We start from the raw sequence: 17,602 nt of genomic DNA, 5'->3' as shown, positions 1-17,602 counted from the left end.
CAGCCTAGCCATTAAGCCAGAGGTCCCCAAAGTGTGGAGCATGCCCCCCAGGGGGGTGCAGAGGAAAGTTTGGGGAGGTGTGGCTGGGGCCCGGGGTCAGTCCTCCACAGGGGGAGAGGAGGGAGCACCATCCACCTCCACTCCTGACACCAGCACCAGCTTCTGGCTCCGCGCCCCACTGCCGGCCCCGCCCCACGGTTCTGACTGCAGGCCCTGCGCCCAGGGCTCCACTCTTGGCCCCACCCTGAGCTTTGGCCCCAGCCTTGGCCCCCTTACTCCTGTCCATGTCGTCCCCCCTGTCGCAGCTCCGCTCCCAGTCCCATGTGGGGGGTGAAAACATGGACAGGCGCCAGGGGGACGTGTGAGGTAAAATGTTTGGGGACCACTGAATTAGGCATTGGGTGATTTCACGTAAGTGTTTCACCAGTTGGTCTTGAGAAGGGATTACCTTTATTTGTGTCTGGTTTTTAGAAAGTCCATCTGTTGTATGCTAATATTGCAGTAGCATGCTGCAGCTGTAGTAGAAACCATTATGTATCCTCCTTTGCCAATAGTTTATCGGGGGTAACTCCTTAGAGCCAAATCCTGCAAATGGCTCCATACGTGCAGACCCCTGTACTCCCTAATGAGTAAAGTTTTCAAAGCACCTAAGTGGCTCAAGGAGCCTAAGCTCCCTTGAAAGTCAGTAGGACTCACGCTCTTATGTCATTTATGTGCTTTTGCAAATTTTACTCATTACCTGTTGCAGATATACAAGAAACACATCTTGACATTGAGGCCATGTCTACATTTACTGGGCATCGATGCTGCTGCAATCAATGCAGCAGGGATCGATTTAGCGGGTCTAGTAAAGACCCACTAAAATCGGCCGCAAAGCGCTCTCCAGTCGACTCAGGTACTCCACTGGAATGAGAATAGGTAAACTGATGGGAGAGTGTAGACACTGCGGTAAATTGACGTAAGCTACATCAACTCCAGCTACGTGACTCAGTCAACTTACCGCGGTAGTGTAGACAAGGCCTGAATACCAAAAACCACTTCAATCTCCAGAAGATCTCTCCAGCAGCACTAAATCTTAATGTTCACTCAAAGGTTTTTCCATGCTCTTCTTTATCAATGTGAAGGCACCATTATGAATTACTTACAGTGTTGTATTCCCCTTCAGTTATTTCCCTGCCGTCTGTGGACTGGGCTATGACTTTCAATTTGCCAGGAGTTCCTTCCTCAAGCTGTTCGATCTACAATATTTGAAAATGAAGCTTTACTTTCCGAATGGGAGATATGCAGGAGTAAAATACTAAGGCTGCAGCTGTTTTCAGCAGAGCATAACAGAGCGAAAGACAGAAATTTTGTATCTAACTGCAGCTGCGTCTTCATACTGAAAACACTCCTACGGACACTTCGAAAACAAGATATACCACAATCTTTTCCATGGAATTTTATTTCCTTTGATGAATACACAGGATCTGCTCTCACCAAAGGGAAACTAACATTTAATCAAACAAAATTAAAGAACAGACTCTGAACCTATTTAGGTTGCAAATCCGTGCAGTCGGTTCTCTGTAGTGCCACACCTCCTTTTCACTGAGCCATGTGAATGAGACTATGCCTCCTAAAGTACAATCCCTTACTGTGTTTCCCCAGAGGCATGAGGCTCCATGCTGCCTCTGACCTGGGGCGGTGTATAAAACACAATCTAGCCCTTTACAAGTAAGTTTATCGTGATATGAAATTTTCAGGGACAGTTTTACTGCATAATTACTAAGCAACCCAAAATAATAAACTGTAACAACTGTTCTTGTGGTTTTTTCCTAACAATTTCTTAAAATCTTTGTGCCACTGGACCCATTTTACAGGTTGCATTGAATCAGCACAGTGTTATTTAAGGCAATGGTTTTCAAACTTTTTTTCTGCCGATCCAGTTGAAGAAAACTGTTGATGCCTGCAACCCAACAGAGCTGGGGATGAGGGGCTTGGAGTGTGGGAGGGGCTCAGGACTGGGGCAGAGGGTTGGGGTGCGGGGGTGAGGGCTTCAGGGTGGGGCCAGGAATGAGGGGTTCAGGGAGTGGGAGAGGCTCTAGGCTGGGGGTGAGGGTGTGGGAGAGAGTCGGGGCTCTGGGCTGGGGGTGCAGGCTCTGGGCTGGGGCTGGAGATGAGGGATTTGGGGTGCAGGAGGGGGCTCTAGGTTTGGGGGGGTCAGGGCTGGGGCAGGGGGTTGGGGCACGGGCTTACCTTGGGCGGCTCCCGGTCAGCGATGCAGTGGGGGTGCTAAGGCAGTCCTGGCACCATGGACCACGCCGTCCTGTCCTGGCATCATGGACCATGCTGCACCCCAGAAGCGGCCAGCAGCAGGTCCGGCTCCTAGGCAGAGGCGCGCAAGCTGCTCTGTGTGGCTCTCGCCTGCAGGCAGTGCCACCCCCAGTTCCCATTGGCCAGGAACCAGACAATGGGAGTGCGGAGCTGGTGCTCAGGGCAGGGGTAATGCACGAAGCCCCGTAGCCCCCCCACGTAGGAGCCAGACCCGCTGCTGGCCGCTTCTGGGGTGCAGCACAGTCTCGGAACAGGTCGGGACTAGCCTGCCTTAGCTGGGCAGCACTGCCGATGGGACTTTTAATGGCCCAGTCAGCGGTGCTGACCAGAGCCGCCACGACCCAGTGCCTTACATTCCGCAACCCAGTACTGAGCCACGACCCACAGTTTGAAAACCACTGATTTAGGTTGATGCATCTGCTGTCTCACAACATTCAACACAAGGCTCGATACTAAAATGGAATGTACGTAACTTCAAACCCAGTGCCAAAAAGATAAACAAGGAAGATGGCTGCTGAAAATCTGCCCAGCCATCTGAGACTTAACGTTCAAGTAAATTCCTGAATGGATACAGGGCTGAATCCTGCTCCTATTGAAGTCAATGGCAAGGTAGCAGAGACACAGTATGCAACAGTCAAAAGCATATTCTGCAAGTAATGCAGAATGGGCTCCCTGCAGTGTGCTAAGCACTTGTGAGGTGCTGAGCATCCTCAGCACCTGCTGTCTTCAATGGGAGTGGAGAGTACTCAGCACTTTGTGGGAAGGCTCAGCATCTTGTAGGATTGGGTCCAATAAAAACCTGCTGCACTAAATATGGAGCAATTAGAAGCTAAACATTCAGCTCTCTCTTTTTCATATGCATTGGGATTGCTACAGTTTTTGCATGAATAAGAACAGAAAATTCCTTGCAATCTCCACTCTAACCTTTCGGGATAAATCTTTTATCCTTTATGAGAACAGAGTGAGTTTACACAACAGAAATTAGCAATCCCCCCCTACATACACACACACACACACACACACAGTTTTTTAAGCCTACCTCCGGTGTGTAAGAGTGAAAAGAATGGAATGCATTTTATTTATTTTTAATCCTTGAACACCTAAAATATTATAATGTATTGGCTTAGCACCTAATGGAAGTTGTTTTGTAATTCCTCTCTCATTTTATAATAATTAAACCCTAATCATTAAGCAAAATGCTGTTGGCATCCGCCCTGGTCTTTGATGGTAACTTTACATAAATGACAAAAAAGCTTTATATGTAGTATAATGGGTCCTTTTTATGGCCCTAATTCATCTAAGAATATGCTTAACTTTAACAGGCTTACTCATATGCACAAAGTCAAAGTTAAGCATGTGCTGAAGTGCTTTGCCAAATCAGGGCCTTTTTGTTGCCTCATTTTAGCCATTATCTTACACTGTGAAGATACAATTGTATTTTTTACAGTTAGGCCCCAGTCCTGCATTGGGATCCCAATTCCCACACATAGTTCTGTTAAAGCCACAGGTGCAGGAGTCCATGTCTGGGGATCCCCATCCTGCAAACACTACATATGAGCGAAGATATACACATGTAATTATTTGCACAATTGGGGACTAAACTGCAAGGTGGTTGGTATTTGATTTTTTACACCATTTTCAATAAAATAATCAGATAAACATTCTTCTTATTTTAATTGCACAGTGAAAAGAATTTTCTTGTCACCTTGCAAATTTAAGGCATTATGCTACAAATACTTACTACCGTACTTAGTGGTTAATATCAAAGGATAGCTCCCTTGACTCTACTGGGTAGTAAGCATTAGGTACTGCAGTAAGCATTTAGAGGCTCAGAATGTTAAACTGAAACTGGCATTCAGTTTATCCTCATGTAATGTGAATGCTTTCGATGCATTGGCCTCAGTTCTGCAAAAACTTATGCACATTCTTAACTTTTAGTATGTGAATAGTGCTGCTAACGTCACTGGAACTATTCACATACTCAAAGTTAAGCATGTGCATTCAATGTTTGCAGAATCAGGACCTTAGTTTTTAACAATATTTTTAGCACAGGAGGCTAAAGACTCTAATTCTTCTAAAGGATTTTAAAACCTCAGGCAACTTAAATAATAAAACTAGATTGTAGTTTTCAATTAGACAAAGTTTATAAAATCAGACTGTTACAAGGCAATAAAAAATTAACCTTACTTACATTTTAGCAGATCCAATAATATGGATTCAACTTTTTGTTGCCACTAAGATAGATAATTCATGTTTCTTAAAATACTATAATCTGAAGATTGCTTTCATTTATGTTTATGTACCACTTTCAGTTGTTCCAATGAAAAGGCTTACCTTAGTTGGAACAAACTGTTTAATAAACTTGACTCCATGTTCTTCCATATGTTCCCCAATTTTGTTCGCCATTTCCTGATCAAATCCTCTTAAAAGGATGGATCGCACCATTACAGTTACGTCTAAACCAAGACCGGCAAGAAATCCAGCACATTCAAGGGCAACATAGGAAGCTCCAACCACCAGGGTCTTTCCTGGACAGTAAGGTAGAGAGAAGAGATCATCACTGAAAAAAAAAAAAATTAAATTAGACTATTTAATACAATTCTTTATAACTGACAGCTGTTTTTCTATAGAGGAAATAGGAAATCTTTAGAACTAGGAATACACTATATACATAATTGGCATTTGAGGTCAACACATGGCAGAGAAGTTCTAACTAGGAGCATCAAAAATGAATGTGAAATACTCTAATTTGCCTTTCAGTTTGTCCAAATTACCAAAAAAAATTATGGATTTTCTACAATAAAGTATAACCAGCTGCGCAGATCTTAGTGCCTGCTTTTCTTAAATTTGAATCTCATTGCAAATGGTGTCGTAATGAGTTAACTCTTCGCAAGGAAGAGGGGTCAGTATGTAGATAAATGTACCATCTTGACTTTTTTGAAGATTTTATTTTAATCAGTGTTGTAAAAATATTAAAAATACAACCAATATGCAAATAAAACAATATAACAAATGTGCACAAAACATAACTATCGGTGGGGCTATTAGGTCCACACGTAATTAAGGTTTCCTGATGCTTCCTAGTAAAAGCCCCTATTTACAACTTTACTAAGCTTTAACTGTTTTGGCTGAAGTTTTCCAACATGAGTGTCTGCTTCAGGCTGGATTTTTTTTAAATGTTTCAGCTAAATACAGTTCAACTGTTTCCAAGAAGGAGAGTAGGAAAAAATAAATTTTTAACATGGGCAAAACAACTTCTTTCAACTGTTTTGTGGAGCGGCTTTAGCTCCACCATGCTTTAGAGCAGCAGTTCTCAAACTATGGAGTGGGACCCCAAAGTGGATCATGACCCCGTTTTATGGGGTTGCCAGGGCTGGCATTAGAGTTGCTGAGGCCTGTGGCCAAAGCCAAAGCTTGAGACCCACCACACAGGGCCAAAGCCCAAGCCCAACCACCTGGGATCAAAGCCAAAGCCCAAGGGCTTAAGCCCTGGGTGGCGGGGCTCAGGTTACAGGCCCCCTGACTGGGACAGAAGCCCTTGGGCTTCAGTGTTGGCCCCACCAGGCTTTGGAACTGCCCCCCGGCTCCCCGGGCAGCTGGGCTAGGATGGGTTCAGGCTTCAGTCCCCACTCCTGGGGTCATGTAGTAATTTTTATTGTCAGAAGGGGGTCATAGTGCAATGAAGTTTAAGAACCCCTGCGTTAGAGCAATGGCTTGAAATCTGGCAGTGGATGCATTCCACATGCTTAGTAGAGATTTGTTAAAGTTTGGCAGCTGAATTCTCCAAGGATTCCATCTATAATAAGCATGCTCCAGCCCAGGACTGCAGAGACTCAGCAGGATTCTCCCTGAAAAAGCTACTGTAGAAAAAACAGAATATGATCATGTAATTGAAATCTGTATTATAATGCATGCACACAAAGGGACCAAATTGAGATTGACAGACAAACTATTCCGGCGTTTCCTAACTTCTGAGTAATTGCTTGACTTTGCAATCTTAATGTACTTTTAACAGTTTTTTGTGTGTTAATTTATATATAACATATGTCCACTTTCACCACTTCCTGTTAGTAGAGAAGTGTGAAATTTGGCTGTTTCCATTCACTGGAGTTTATTTCAACCTTTTATTTGTTTTGACTCATATAGGTTTACATGCCCATAATTTTTGCCTTCGGTTCCATGCTCCAAAGAACCTAAAAGTTAAACTCAGTTGAAACCACTGCATTTCACCTGGATATGTGTTAAAAACTTGCAAAGCCACAAGTTTTGTATGGCTTGCATGGAGTCATAAATCAGTTCGCGTTTACCCATAAGATTCATGAAATTTTATGAACTTCTTTGGGAACCTGGATTGAGTTTCAAAGTTGTAACAAGACAAGACAGGCAAATTTCATGTGGTTTCACAACAAAAACTCTAGTATTTCTTTGGTCAACAGTACTTCAGCTCACTGCATGTGTTTATACAGACTGCTGACTTGTGGAAGTGGAAATGCTTTCAGACTCAGGATTTCCTCAGCACTTGTGCAGAGAGGCTTCCTCAAAGTGCACAGTGCTTCTCAACTTGAACAAACCACCACAGCTGCACTGAACCGGTCGCAGGTGAATAGGGAGGAAATGAGTGCAACAGGCATGGAGATAGGCCTGATGAATTAATGCAAATTCTGGGCATTCTGGTATTCTCATTTATGGCATTCTCAATTACTGCTGCTGTCACCCTGAAGTAGTGCTACTAAAGGATTGCATGAAACATGTCTCATAGCTAAGAGCTCACAGCCTCGTGATGTATGCTAGGTCTGATGTTCTTGCAGAACTCATGCCGTAAGAGACCATTTTAAAATAGGCATAGTGGATTATTCTGCATTCCTGCCTATGTTTACCTGCTAATGCAGTATTCCTTGTCTCCAGGGACACCCAGGTAGCGCGGCCTTTCACCGGTGGCAATCAGAAATTTCTCCGCTGTGTAAAATTTCTCTTTTCCTTTGTTATTTGTTGCCTATATGCAAAGCAACAGGACATAGTTTGTATTTCACACTCTTACCAACAAGAAGATTGTTGGTGTCAGAAAAGCATCTTTGTCCAAAAAGAGTAAAGAAGAGATAGAGGACACATTGCTATTTGATACCTTAATTGTGTGTGGCCCAACAAATTCTCCGTAAGCATTCTCGTACGTGACCTCCTTCTCTCTCAAAGACACCCTGTAGCCCCAGTTGAGAGAGCCAATATAATTCTGAACAGCTTCTGTCATAGTCTCCCAGCTGTGTTTGACTGTTGAAACAAAAAGATGTCCAATTTTTAACCTGTCTATTCCTCATTTTCCCCAGCCTTCCAACGGGATTCTCACATCACAGTAGTCACACAGGGCCCGATTCACCACTGTGTTGCTCCTGTTTCACCCTCGTGTACCCCCTGAAATCTAATGAGTTACAGCAGCAAAAAGCTGGAATAAGGTAGTCTGACCTACAGTGCTTACCACATGGCTGCAACAACAGTGGCAGGCAAGCATTTTGTTATCAGTGGGCTCCGACCAAGCCATTCAAGATCTTGTCATTTCCTATTTTTTTAACCCTTGAAGCTTATAGCTTTATCTCAGTATCAGTATTATTCTGTTGACAACTGTGAGCAGGTGTCTGTTAAAACATGAACAGGTTACGTCTCTTTGAGAATTGCCTCTACATATTCCCACTTAGAGGACCATGCCTCCACCAAATCCAGACCCACATATATGGACATGTAGGGTTCATGATATTAAACGCTGGAAGGAACCAATGGGCTATAAAAATGCACACTACACCACTGAGGACCTGATGCCGAGTACTCCAGTCCTGATCCTGCAATGCACTTAACCATGTGTGTCATCCCACTGAACTCAATGGTACCACTTATGTTCTTAAGGCTAGCACAATCTGAATTGCTTTGCGGCAGAGGTCCTGAAGTGCTCAGCACCTTGCAGGATAGAGTTCTGAATGAGGTACATGAAAATTAAAAGATATATATATATTTTTAAATTTCTATACCTTTCTCCTCAAACTGCCATCCAAACTTGCGTGAATCTTGTAAGGCTTGTCCTAGCAAAGCTGCCTGGTGCATCAGTTTTTTAGGTATACAACCCACATTTACACATGTCCCTCCAAGACCTAAGAGGGAAACAAAATGTTTTATGTATGAATGTGCTCTGTCCTAAAATAGAATCTGAGTTTTATAAGAAATGCCCCTTTATAACAACATGACTGTAGTCATCAGAAATTTACCCCATCTAGTTCCCTGAGGAGTAGGAGTAACGTAGTCCAGCACCATCACTTTCTTGCCATACTTGGCAGCCTCCTAGAGAGCAAATTAAACACAAATATAGAAATATTAGAACTTCTATCCATACTACATGATAGCATCATACACTGCTGAAAATCAATGTCATTTTTAATTATGTAATAATAATTGAGTTGCAAGGGCATGGCCAGACGGTCATTAATCTTCAGGATTAATCTGCATGCTCAAGACGGAAAAGAGGGGGGGGGAAACGGGCATATAGATTTCTACAAGTGATACAGTTCCACTTGGTAGGTTGAGGGCACTACTAAAGAACTGATGCTCTCCACTTCAGCCAGTCATATTGCTTAAATAATTTCTCAACATTCCATTTGTTTTAAAATCCTTCTAACAAACGTTATTTATCTGGTTCTCCCTTTAACAATGTGTTTCTACTGCATTGATCTGACATGTCCCATAACAGCATAAAGGCACCTGGCACCAAATTCTGCCCTCAGTTACATCTCTGCACATCCCCTGCATTTCAGTGTGGTCGTGCTGGTATACATGAATACAGAATTTAGCCCACGATCTGTAGATGTCAAGAATGGCATTTGTTTTTCAAACTAGTAAACCTGATATCTTGAATGACCACAACTGGCTCATGCGTTATTAATTATATTCCATCATATGAAGGGCTCACAGCTAGTTAAGCAAAACTCCCACTGACTTCAGTGAGGCCAGGATTTCATTTTATGAAACTTTGAAGTTATACAACTTCTTCCATTAAAAATAAAATGACTGATCCCAAATTTTTTTTAAAAAATGTGCGCGCAGGCGCGTGTATGTACGTACATATGTACATACACACAAAGATTCCCAGGTGGATATTAATCTCAGACAAAAATAAAAACTTGTTTATAATAATTTCAGGATAGTTTTTAACATACTCTCAGCAATTTAATCCAAATGCTAAGAAAACCTCTTGAGATATTTTCCCAGTGTTTTCTAACAATATCTCTTGAAGGGAGGTGGGAGGAAAAGGTCAAGTTTTATTTTATATTCACTTTGTTACATTTTCATACTTTTCATCTTCAGAGCAACTGTCTCTTTAAATGAGGATACCATGCCACTGGGACTAGCACCCAAAGATCCACAAAAGAACAAGAATTAATTTGATGCCTCTACAATATTAGAGATATTCAGACCTGAAATGTTCAGGATGTATTCTGCTCAATTATCAGTGGCTCATACATTTGCATTTTGTCACCCATACCTTGGAAGCAGCCAGACCTCCAGAACCCCCTCCAATGACAATTAGATCATAGTCATAGGAATCCTGCATGTGATCATGTCCCTTTGTTTCAAGTAGTTTTTGAATCTTTCCTTCCTTATGTGCCTGAAAGAAGAAAACAAAGAGACAAATTTATTCAAAGAAAAGTATTATCCATAGCTCTCAAATCTGAATCAATGACAAAATGAATACTTCCAATGAGAAACAGTTGCTGGGGGAGGGGGATATGGGTGTTTCTGGAGTTTGCAAACACTGCTCCCCATTAGCTTCTTAGAGTTGTATCTTTGTAATCCTTACCCCAATAGCTCAGCTTCCTGTATAGACACAAAAATATGAACCTGCTGCTTTTGTGCAGGTTTGGTCTGAACAGTTCAATGTACTGTATTAAATCAGCCCTAGTCCCTGTTCATACTATATAATATGCTGACACAGAGTGAATGCAACAGGTCTATAATCTGTTGGGGTTTTTTAAATAATTATTCCCCCACCAACCGCCACCCTTTTCTAGAATTGTTTTTTCCACAGCATGTCTGAGCAGGAAAATTCAGCAATGCCATATTCCCTGAAAACATCCCCTAAAGTTTTTAAACAAACTTCATTTACCACTTTACATAAACTAGTCCCTCTTAGAAAACAAAACTATACTTAATGTTTTTTGCATGTGGCTTTCCCTGATGTCTTACATAATAGTTTTAGCTTTCATTCCAGAATCATAAGCCCAAATGAAAGAAAGTCAAATGAAGTCAATGGAGTTGCACCAGAGATGAATTTGCCTCTGATCTCTTTTTGTGGATTAGCTGTTGTTATTCTGCTCTAATAGTCATGCATTTGGACAGTTGTAGTCTATAAAGCACATTCCATTAATCTTCATATCCCTCTGTCCAAAATCAGCCATTGTATTAAATGTGTGGGGCCCCACTTCATTTTTTACTCAGTCAAAATCCCAATGAAGGATTTTTCCCACGAGGCCTGATACTTGATGTTGCAGGCAAAACTTCCATTGACCCCAACGGCACAAGATAAGTCCTCTAGTGAGCAAGGACCAGATCCTCAGCTGGTGTCCATGGGCATAGCTCCAAATGACTTTCCATACTAAATAAACATCTCTGTATGTTAAAGGGACACAGCCACCTTTGAAACCACACAGCTCTCTGAGAGCTTGTCAGCTAGTGGAAGGAAGCTGGAAGGAAATTTTTCATCAAAACTTTTGACAGAATTTTTGTTGAAACCAAAGCATTTAGAAAAAATGTATTATTTCGACAGACATTCCCACAGAAAAAAAATGTTTGAAACTAAAAAAAAAAAATGTTTTCAGAAAATTTGCATCTTGTAATTCTGAAACTTCATTTCAGAATATGGACCTCCACGGAAGAGGTAACACAGCCAGGCTGGGGCTGAATTACTTTCTCCAGATAAATTCTGCAAGGTCGGAGGGGGAATGACAGGCATCCTCCTATCCCAGGGGTGGCTAACCTGTGGCTCCGGAGCCACAGGTGGCTCTTCAGAAGTTAATATGTGGCTCCTTGTATAGGCACCAACTCCAGGACTGGAGCTACAGGCATCAACTTTCCAATGTGCCGGGGGGTGCTCACTGCTCAACCCCTGGCGCTGCCACAGGCCCTGCCCCCACTCCACCCCTTCCCACCCTCTCCCCCTCCCGTGAGCCTGCTATGCCCTCACTCCCCCTCTGCCCCCCCAGCCTTCTGAATGCCACCAAACAGCTGATCGAGAGGCACAGAGAGGAGGGGGAGTGGCTGCCGGTGGGCAGGAAGTGCTGGGGGGTAGTAGGACACCTGTGGAGCCGATGGGGCGGCTGCTGATCTATTACTGTGGCTCTTTGGCAATGTACATGGGTAAATTCTGGCTCCTTCTCAGGCTCAGGTTAGCCACCCCTGTCCTATCCCATTGTATACGTCTGCATGGACCCCCAGACTGAGCAGAGAAGCCTCTGCAGTGTCCAAAGCAGGGGAAAGTGCACAAATCCCTCTTCAGCACAAAGGCATTGAGAGCCATGTTTGGATCGGGGTGGAGTGGAAAGAAAGGAGAAGACGTAGCTCACTGTCTGTTGCTGTCTTCTTTTGTTGTTCTGTTTCTTTCAGACAGCAAGGAGAGAAAATCATTGAAAAACAAAAAAGAACGAACACAGGAAAATTTGATTGCAAACCCCCCCCCAAAAAAAATTGGCAGGGGGATTCAGGGAACAAGAAAAGCACTTGAAAATACCTTTAACTCACTTCATTGAGCTGACTAAATTTTAAGACCCCTTCAAGCATCTATTATAATTACATGCCAAGCACATTTTTGTTGATTTAGCTGTTTGCACTGCACTGCGAGGTTATTATCCCCATGGATCAAGGTGTGAAAGTACATGAAGAGAACAAATGCGTCAGATAAAGGAACGTATTAAGAAAATGCTAATTCATAGAACAAAATCAGGAAGTAAAGAATGAACAAACCGGGCAATACTCCACCCATCTCTCCGCCCCCCGAAAAAAACCCACACTAAGCAAACAACATCTCAACAAATTATGGTGCTGTTATTTATATCACAAATCACACATACGATAAATTAGCAAAAGCATCCTTATGCCCTAAAGCCGCACTGAAATCACTACAAACTTCTCTCTATTTGGAGTTTCATTCAATGAGTATATCATATCTTCCAAAGAGTCAATATTCTACCATATATGATGTACTGTGACTCTCACACCAAACACATATCATGTGTAGTGCATTAAGGAAGGAGGATGATGCTTCCATAGCGAAGGTTCACAGTAGCTTCTGATTTTAAGCTAGATTTTTCAACCTCCTAGCCCCAGCACATGTCAACCTCACTGAAATTCCACATGCAACATCTCATTATTTAGACCAGGTCTGCACTCTGAAGGCTTTGCCAGAATAGCTATACTAGCAAAGTGCTCTTTGGGTGGACACAGCTTATACTGGCAAAGCTGCACTTTTATTATTCCAGTCACCCCAAGCGAAATAAGCTATATCATGAAAGCTATACCATCTACATGAGGGGCTTTTTCCAGCACAGCTCTTTAAGTCACAGATCACACCTCATCCACACCCCTGACCAACACAGCTATATTAGCAAAAGTCAGTAGTATAGACTTGGCTGTAGAAAGCTAAATCAGAAGCATTAATCACAGACTGCTTTTTAAAAATGGAAACAAAACCCTGAAAGCATCAGAGACATCAGTAGCTGGGAACATGTAACCACACACACAAAACCCACAGAAAAAAGAATATTGCATCTAAAACTTTGGATTCGGTTCCCCTTTTGCAACATGGCCTTTGCCCTATGGCTAGGTTCAAGTTCTATTTCTGTTAGAAGAGCTTAGGAAGGAAGCATTTATTGTACTCTGTGAAATACCATTCATATTGTTCAAGTTTATAGAAATAAGTTTAAAAAGAAAGTGTGGTGTTTCTCTCCACCTCTCTTCCTCCCCAAAACACATCCTTTTGTTTGCCTGATGGCAACAGCCCTGTCTGAGAATAGACAGCCATCACAAAATAACTACCAGATAACTATCAAACATAATTAGTGAGAAAAGATACCTTGATGAAGGACACATCATAAGAAGAGACTACAAAACTTACTTATAGTGTATCTGGAGAGGAGACGATACTTTGTAAGTCATGCTTTGAAAATTTTAAAAAAAGAATGTTTTACTTTGCATTACACAAGTTACGAAACTGTTTAGAGTCTTTACTACATCAGTAGTTCTCAACTTTTTCCATATCAAGATCCTTCCCCTCTCCCCCTTCCCAGCCCCCCTTCAGAGCACTGCTCTGATTTAGCTGGGATCTTGCCAGGACCTGCTTCCCATTCAGTAATATGGGAAAAGAGTGACTGTGACTCGAGGCTGAAACAACCCCCCGAACTACATACTGTTAAAAGGAAGGCTGCATCTGTACTGATTCTTACCTTCAAACCTAAAAAGTTATAAAAGTCTGCTCATGTTGTTTCTTTTCCTACCTTTAAAATTTTGTCATAATCTCCTATTTGCTTCTGTTGCACAAATACAATTGGTACTGAAGTTTCCATGGTTAGTTCATACAGTGCGTCTTGCAGCTTCTGCCCATCCTCTGTGAAATAAAGTACAAAAGAATACAGTCTCAAGTCTTCCTTTATGAAGGCTACTATGTGAAGTGAAATAACAGAGGGGTGTGGCTTTCTGTTTCTCAAGAAAGATCACTCACTTCCCCATGAACTGGATTACACTTCAATGCAACCTGTTTCCTAAGGCAATGATGAGTCACATGCAAAGGTAGAATGACTTGCTATATTTTAGTCTGCTGAAATCCAATAAACTGATTGGCTAGGGTTCCTGCCAGTTTTACAATGTATTTAGAAAAAAAATAGGGAAATTAGATTTTCTGTGGTTAAGTTTTTAACAGTTCTAAAGAAAATAACTACCAATATTTTTCACTCTCAGCTCTCCAGAAAAAAATCCCTCATCAACCATTAGTTTTTCATGCTAATATCTTATGAAAATTTATTAAAAGTTCAGGATGGTTCTCTTTTGGTTAGTTTCTTCAGAACTCTGCCTTCAATTGCATCTGTTACCATGACTAGGGTTACCATATTTCAAGTTCCCAAATAGAGGACACTGCCAAGCGGGGGGGGGGGGGGGAGGGAAGAGTAAGAGGGGAGGTTAAGTTGGGGGTGCTGGAGGGGTATTTAGGAGGTGGGGTTTCCCTAAGAGAGATATTTGGGGGTGCTGGAGGGAGTACCTGTGGCCTCACACTCAAGGCGGGGGTCAATGTCACACTCCCTGTCACAGTGGCAGGCCCGCGACATGGCACCAGCACGTCAGTCAGTGCTTGCAGGCTTTTCCCCATACCCAGGGCAGGGAGCCTCAGCCTGGCCCGGTCACCCTCCTGGCCAGGCTCAAAGGCGCCGCAGCATGGCAGGCGGCATGACTGAGAGGCACTTGGCAGCTCCGCTTACCTGGCAGGCCGGGGTGGGGTGGGAGGGATCCAGCAGCTGCGGATGCAGGAGAGGGACTGATCGAAGCACATAGACCGCCCTTTCTGAGCTGCGGCATCTGCTCCACTACCCCCCAGACATTTCCTCTTATTTGAAAAATCCTCCCAGATGGAGAGCAGACTACCAAAAAAGAGGTCATGTCCGGGAAAACCCAGATGTATGATAACCCTAAATACGACAGAAATTTTTGACTTCATAGAACTCAAATGCCAAAATTATTACATGCGGCACGTTATATGTGAAATCTTAGAATGCCCAACTAAAGACACAGATAATGTGACTGATTGAAAGCCAGTTCTGTGGAGTACTTTATCAATGTGAAAAAAAAAATCTACCCACTTATGTTCAGAGAGGTTTGTATAACAAATTAGTAGAAAACAACAACTAACATTCTCCAAGCCTGATGATTTATGATCTGGCACAGCACTGAATGAGGAGAAGAGGCAAGGTTTGCACACATGACAGGTTCTATGACCTGCTCTGCTCCTGAATCTCCATGTAACTTTGGTCAAGTCATGTCGGGCCTGATTTTCAGTAAGTTGGTCAGCACGCACTTGTGTGTATTTAGTTGTGCGCATACTTCTGCTTACTACAGGATACACAGTGCAAATTCTCATTTGCACATGCACATGGATAGATACACACCTGTCCTGGATATGTGCATACATATCTGGTAGTGAGCACACAAAGGAGAAATGCAACTGTGCACTCAAATACAGACAGACCAACTTACTGAAAATTAGCCTTTAACTTTATTATTTCCATTTCCTACTCCGTAACTTAGGGATAATACTCACCTGAGACACCAACTTTCTAATTTCCCTGGGAGCGCTCAACCCCCGCTCTACCCCAGGCCCTGCTCCCACTGCAAACCTTCCCCCAAGGCCCCACCCAACTTCTCGCCCCTGCCACACCTCTTCCTGCCCCGCCCCTGGGAAGGAAGGAGTCAGGTAATTGCCTGATGAGCACCCGATTCCAATCAAGGCTGAAAGAGCTCTACTCAAAGGGAACACTCCAGGCAGCAGGTTGGCTCATGTGGCAGGGGGACTCCCAAGAAGACAGTCTATAGTAGGGGTGGCCAAACTGTGGTTCACGAGCCGCATGAGGCTCTTTTACAGTTAAAGTGTGGCTCTTGGAGGACCGCACGATGCCTCCCCCATTCTCCACCTACCAGACTCAGCAGCGGGAAGAGGAAGGGTGACCGGGCCTTACAGCAGGGTGGTGGAGTAGGGCCTTTTGCCCAGTGGGGCTTCAGCCCCATGGGGTGCACCTGCCGGGGCTTCAACAAGAGCTGGGCTGAAGCCTTGTGCCCGGCAGGTGCCTCCAGCAGGGCATAAGCCCCAGGCCCTGGCAGCTGTGCCCTAGCTCTTGAACTTCTGAAGATTGTTATATGCAGCTTAGAGGGTCAGTAACTTTGGCAGCTTCTGGTCCACAGGAAGACTGGGGAAGAGTTGCCTGGCAGGGGCACTGGAACAATTTGTATAGTGAGGATGCTGAGAGCCACTGAACCAAATGGTAAACCCTCTATATGATGGAAACCACTTCAGGACAGAGGGTGAGACAGCACTCCCAGCACAGCACCAGGTGCTGCCAGGTGCAGAGAGGCTCTGGCAAGAAAGTCCTCGGGTTGTGGGAAGGGTGGCTGCTGGATTTATGTTGAACTGTTTGATTTTGGGGTTTGCTAAAGATTGTCAGTGCAAACAATAAATGGTGCCCTAAGGAAAGGGACTGAACAGACGCCGAGTGTGGTGTTTAATCCTTCCTGAGCGGAGGGGACAGGACAGCAGCCTACCCCAATACATGCTGAGGAATACTGAGACACAGTTTTTGAATACCTCCCAGGATTTGTATTGAGGGAGAACATCCCTTCTGCTAAAAAAATATAAAAAAAACCCTACAAAAAGTCAGAGTTCTATGGACCTTAAACAAATGAACCTTATGTTGTATTCCTATAACAAATTTAAACAGCTTCAAGAATGTTCATGTAAAACTATCCTCTGAAATGAGATAAAAATATGTTGGTTGGAGAAGGCAAATTGTACACAAATAACTCTAGTCACCCCAAGTATCTACCAGGAGAACTTAGTCATGAATTCATAGCTTCTTGGCCACTCCCTTGTTGCACTGGGCAAACAGCCAGAGATGAATGACAAAGCAAAGAAGCTATCCTGTTTGTTCTGGCAAACACTCAGTAGGATCTCTTCCATTAATGGTAATTACAATAATGCAGAGAGTTGGTGAATCTATATTTTCCCTCAGATACCCTGAGGAATATGCTAGTTTAACATCCACAAGCAGGTCTTGGATCTCACATCTAGCACATTTAGATCCTTCTCTGAGACAGAGGGCATTTAGGGCCACTCTCATAGTTGGTATAAATTAGCATCACTCTAATGAAGTTATGACTTCAGTGAGGGTGACCAGATGTCATGATTTAATAGGGACAATCCAGATTTTTGGGTCTTTTTCTTATATAGGCTCCTATTATCCCCCACCCCAACCCCTATCCTGATTTTTCACATTTGCTGTCTGGTCACCCTAACTTCAGTGGACCTGTGCTAATTTACACCAGGTGAATATATGGCCCATAACATTAGGAAAACCCACCAAAAGCTGGTTGGACCACGATATTGGACTGCATCTGGCACACTGTAACATTAAAGAAAATATGAAACTCCCCCGTCACTAAATATACATTAATGTTAACAACACTATGAGATGGATTGTGTCTTAAAGGCACAACCCTGCACTGAATG

At 43.3% G+C, this 17,602-nt stretch overlaps 1 protein-coding gene across 6 annotated transcripts in view; it reads right to left on the bottom strand.

Moving 5' to 3' along the window:
* Positions 1 to 17,602, bottom strand: part of TXNRD1 (thioredoxin reductase 1) — a 49,042-nt gene that overhangs the window by 15,005 nt on the left and 16,435 nt on the right. For 5 of the 6 annotated variants that reach the window (XM_073323953.2, XM_073323914.2, XM_073323933.2 and 2 more), the window contains 8 exons: positions 13,833 to 13,942; positions 9,830 to 9,952; positions 8,559 to 8,631; positions 8,325 to 8,444; positions 7,433 to 7,575; positions 7,188 to 7,303; positions 4,645 to 4,870; positions 1,146 to 1,238 (listed from right to left, as the gene is read on the bottom strand). In XM_073323953.2, the coding sequence (XP_073180054.2) occupies positions 1,146 to 1,238; positions 4,645 to 4,870; positions 7,188 to 7,303; positions 7,433 to 7,575; positions 8,325 to 8,444; positions 8,559 to 8,631; positions 9,830 to 9,952; positions 13,833 to 13,942 (1,004 nt within the window). The remainder of the gene's footprint in view (positions 1 to 1,145; positions 1,239 to 4,644; positions 4,871 to 7,187; positions 7,304 to 7,432; positions 7,576 to 8,324; positions 8,445 to 8,558; positions 8,632 to 9,829; positions 9,953 to 13,832; positions 13,943 to 17,602) is intronic. The other variant, XM_073323963.2, reaches the window with a different exon arrangement.

This window comes from Lepidochelys kempii, chromosome 1, assembly GCF_965140285.1.
Source record: "Lepidochelys kempii isolate rLepKem1 chromosome 1, rLepKem1.hap1, whole genome shotgun sequence".
In the NCBI taxonomy this organism is placed as follows: domain Eukaryota; kingdom Metazoa; phylum Chordata; order Testudines; family Cheloniidae; genus Lepidochelys; species Lepidochelys kempii.
Note: the sequence above shows the minus strand (reverse complement) of the source record. Positions and strands in the feature narration are given on the sequence as shown.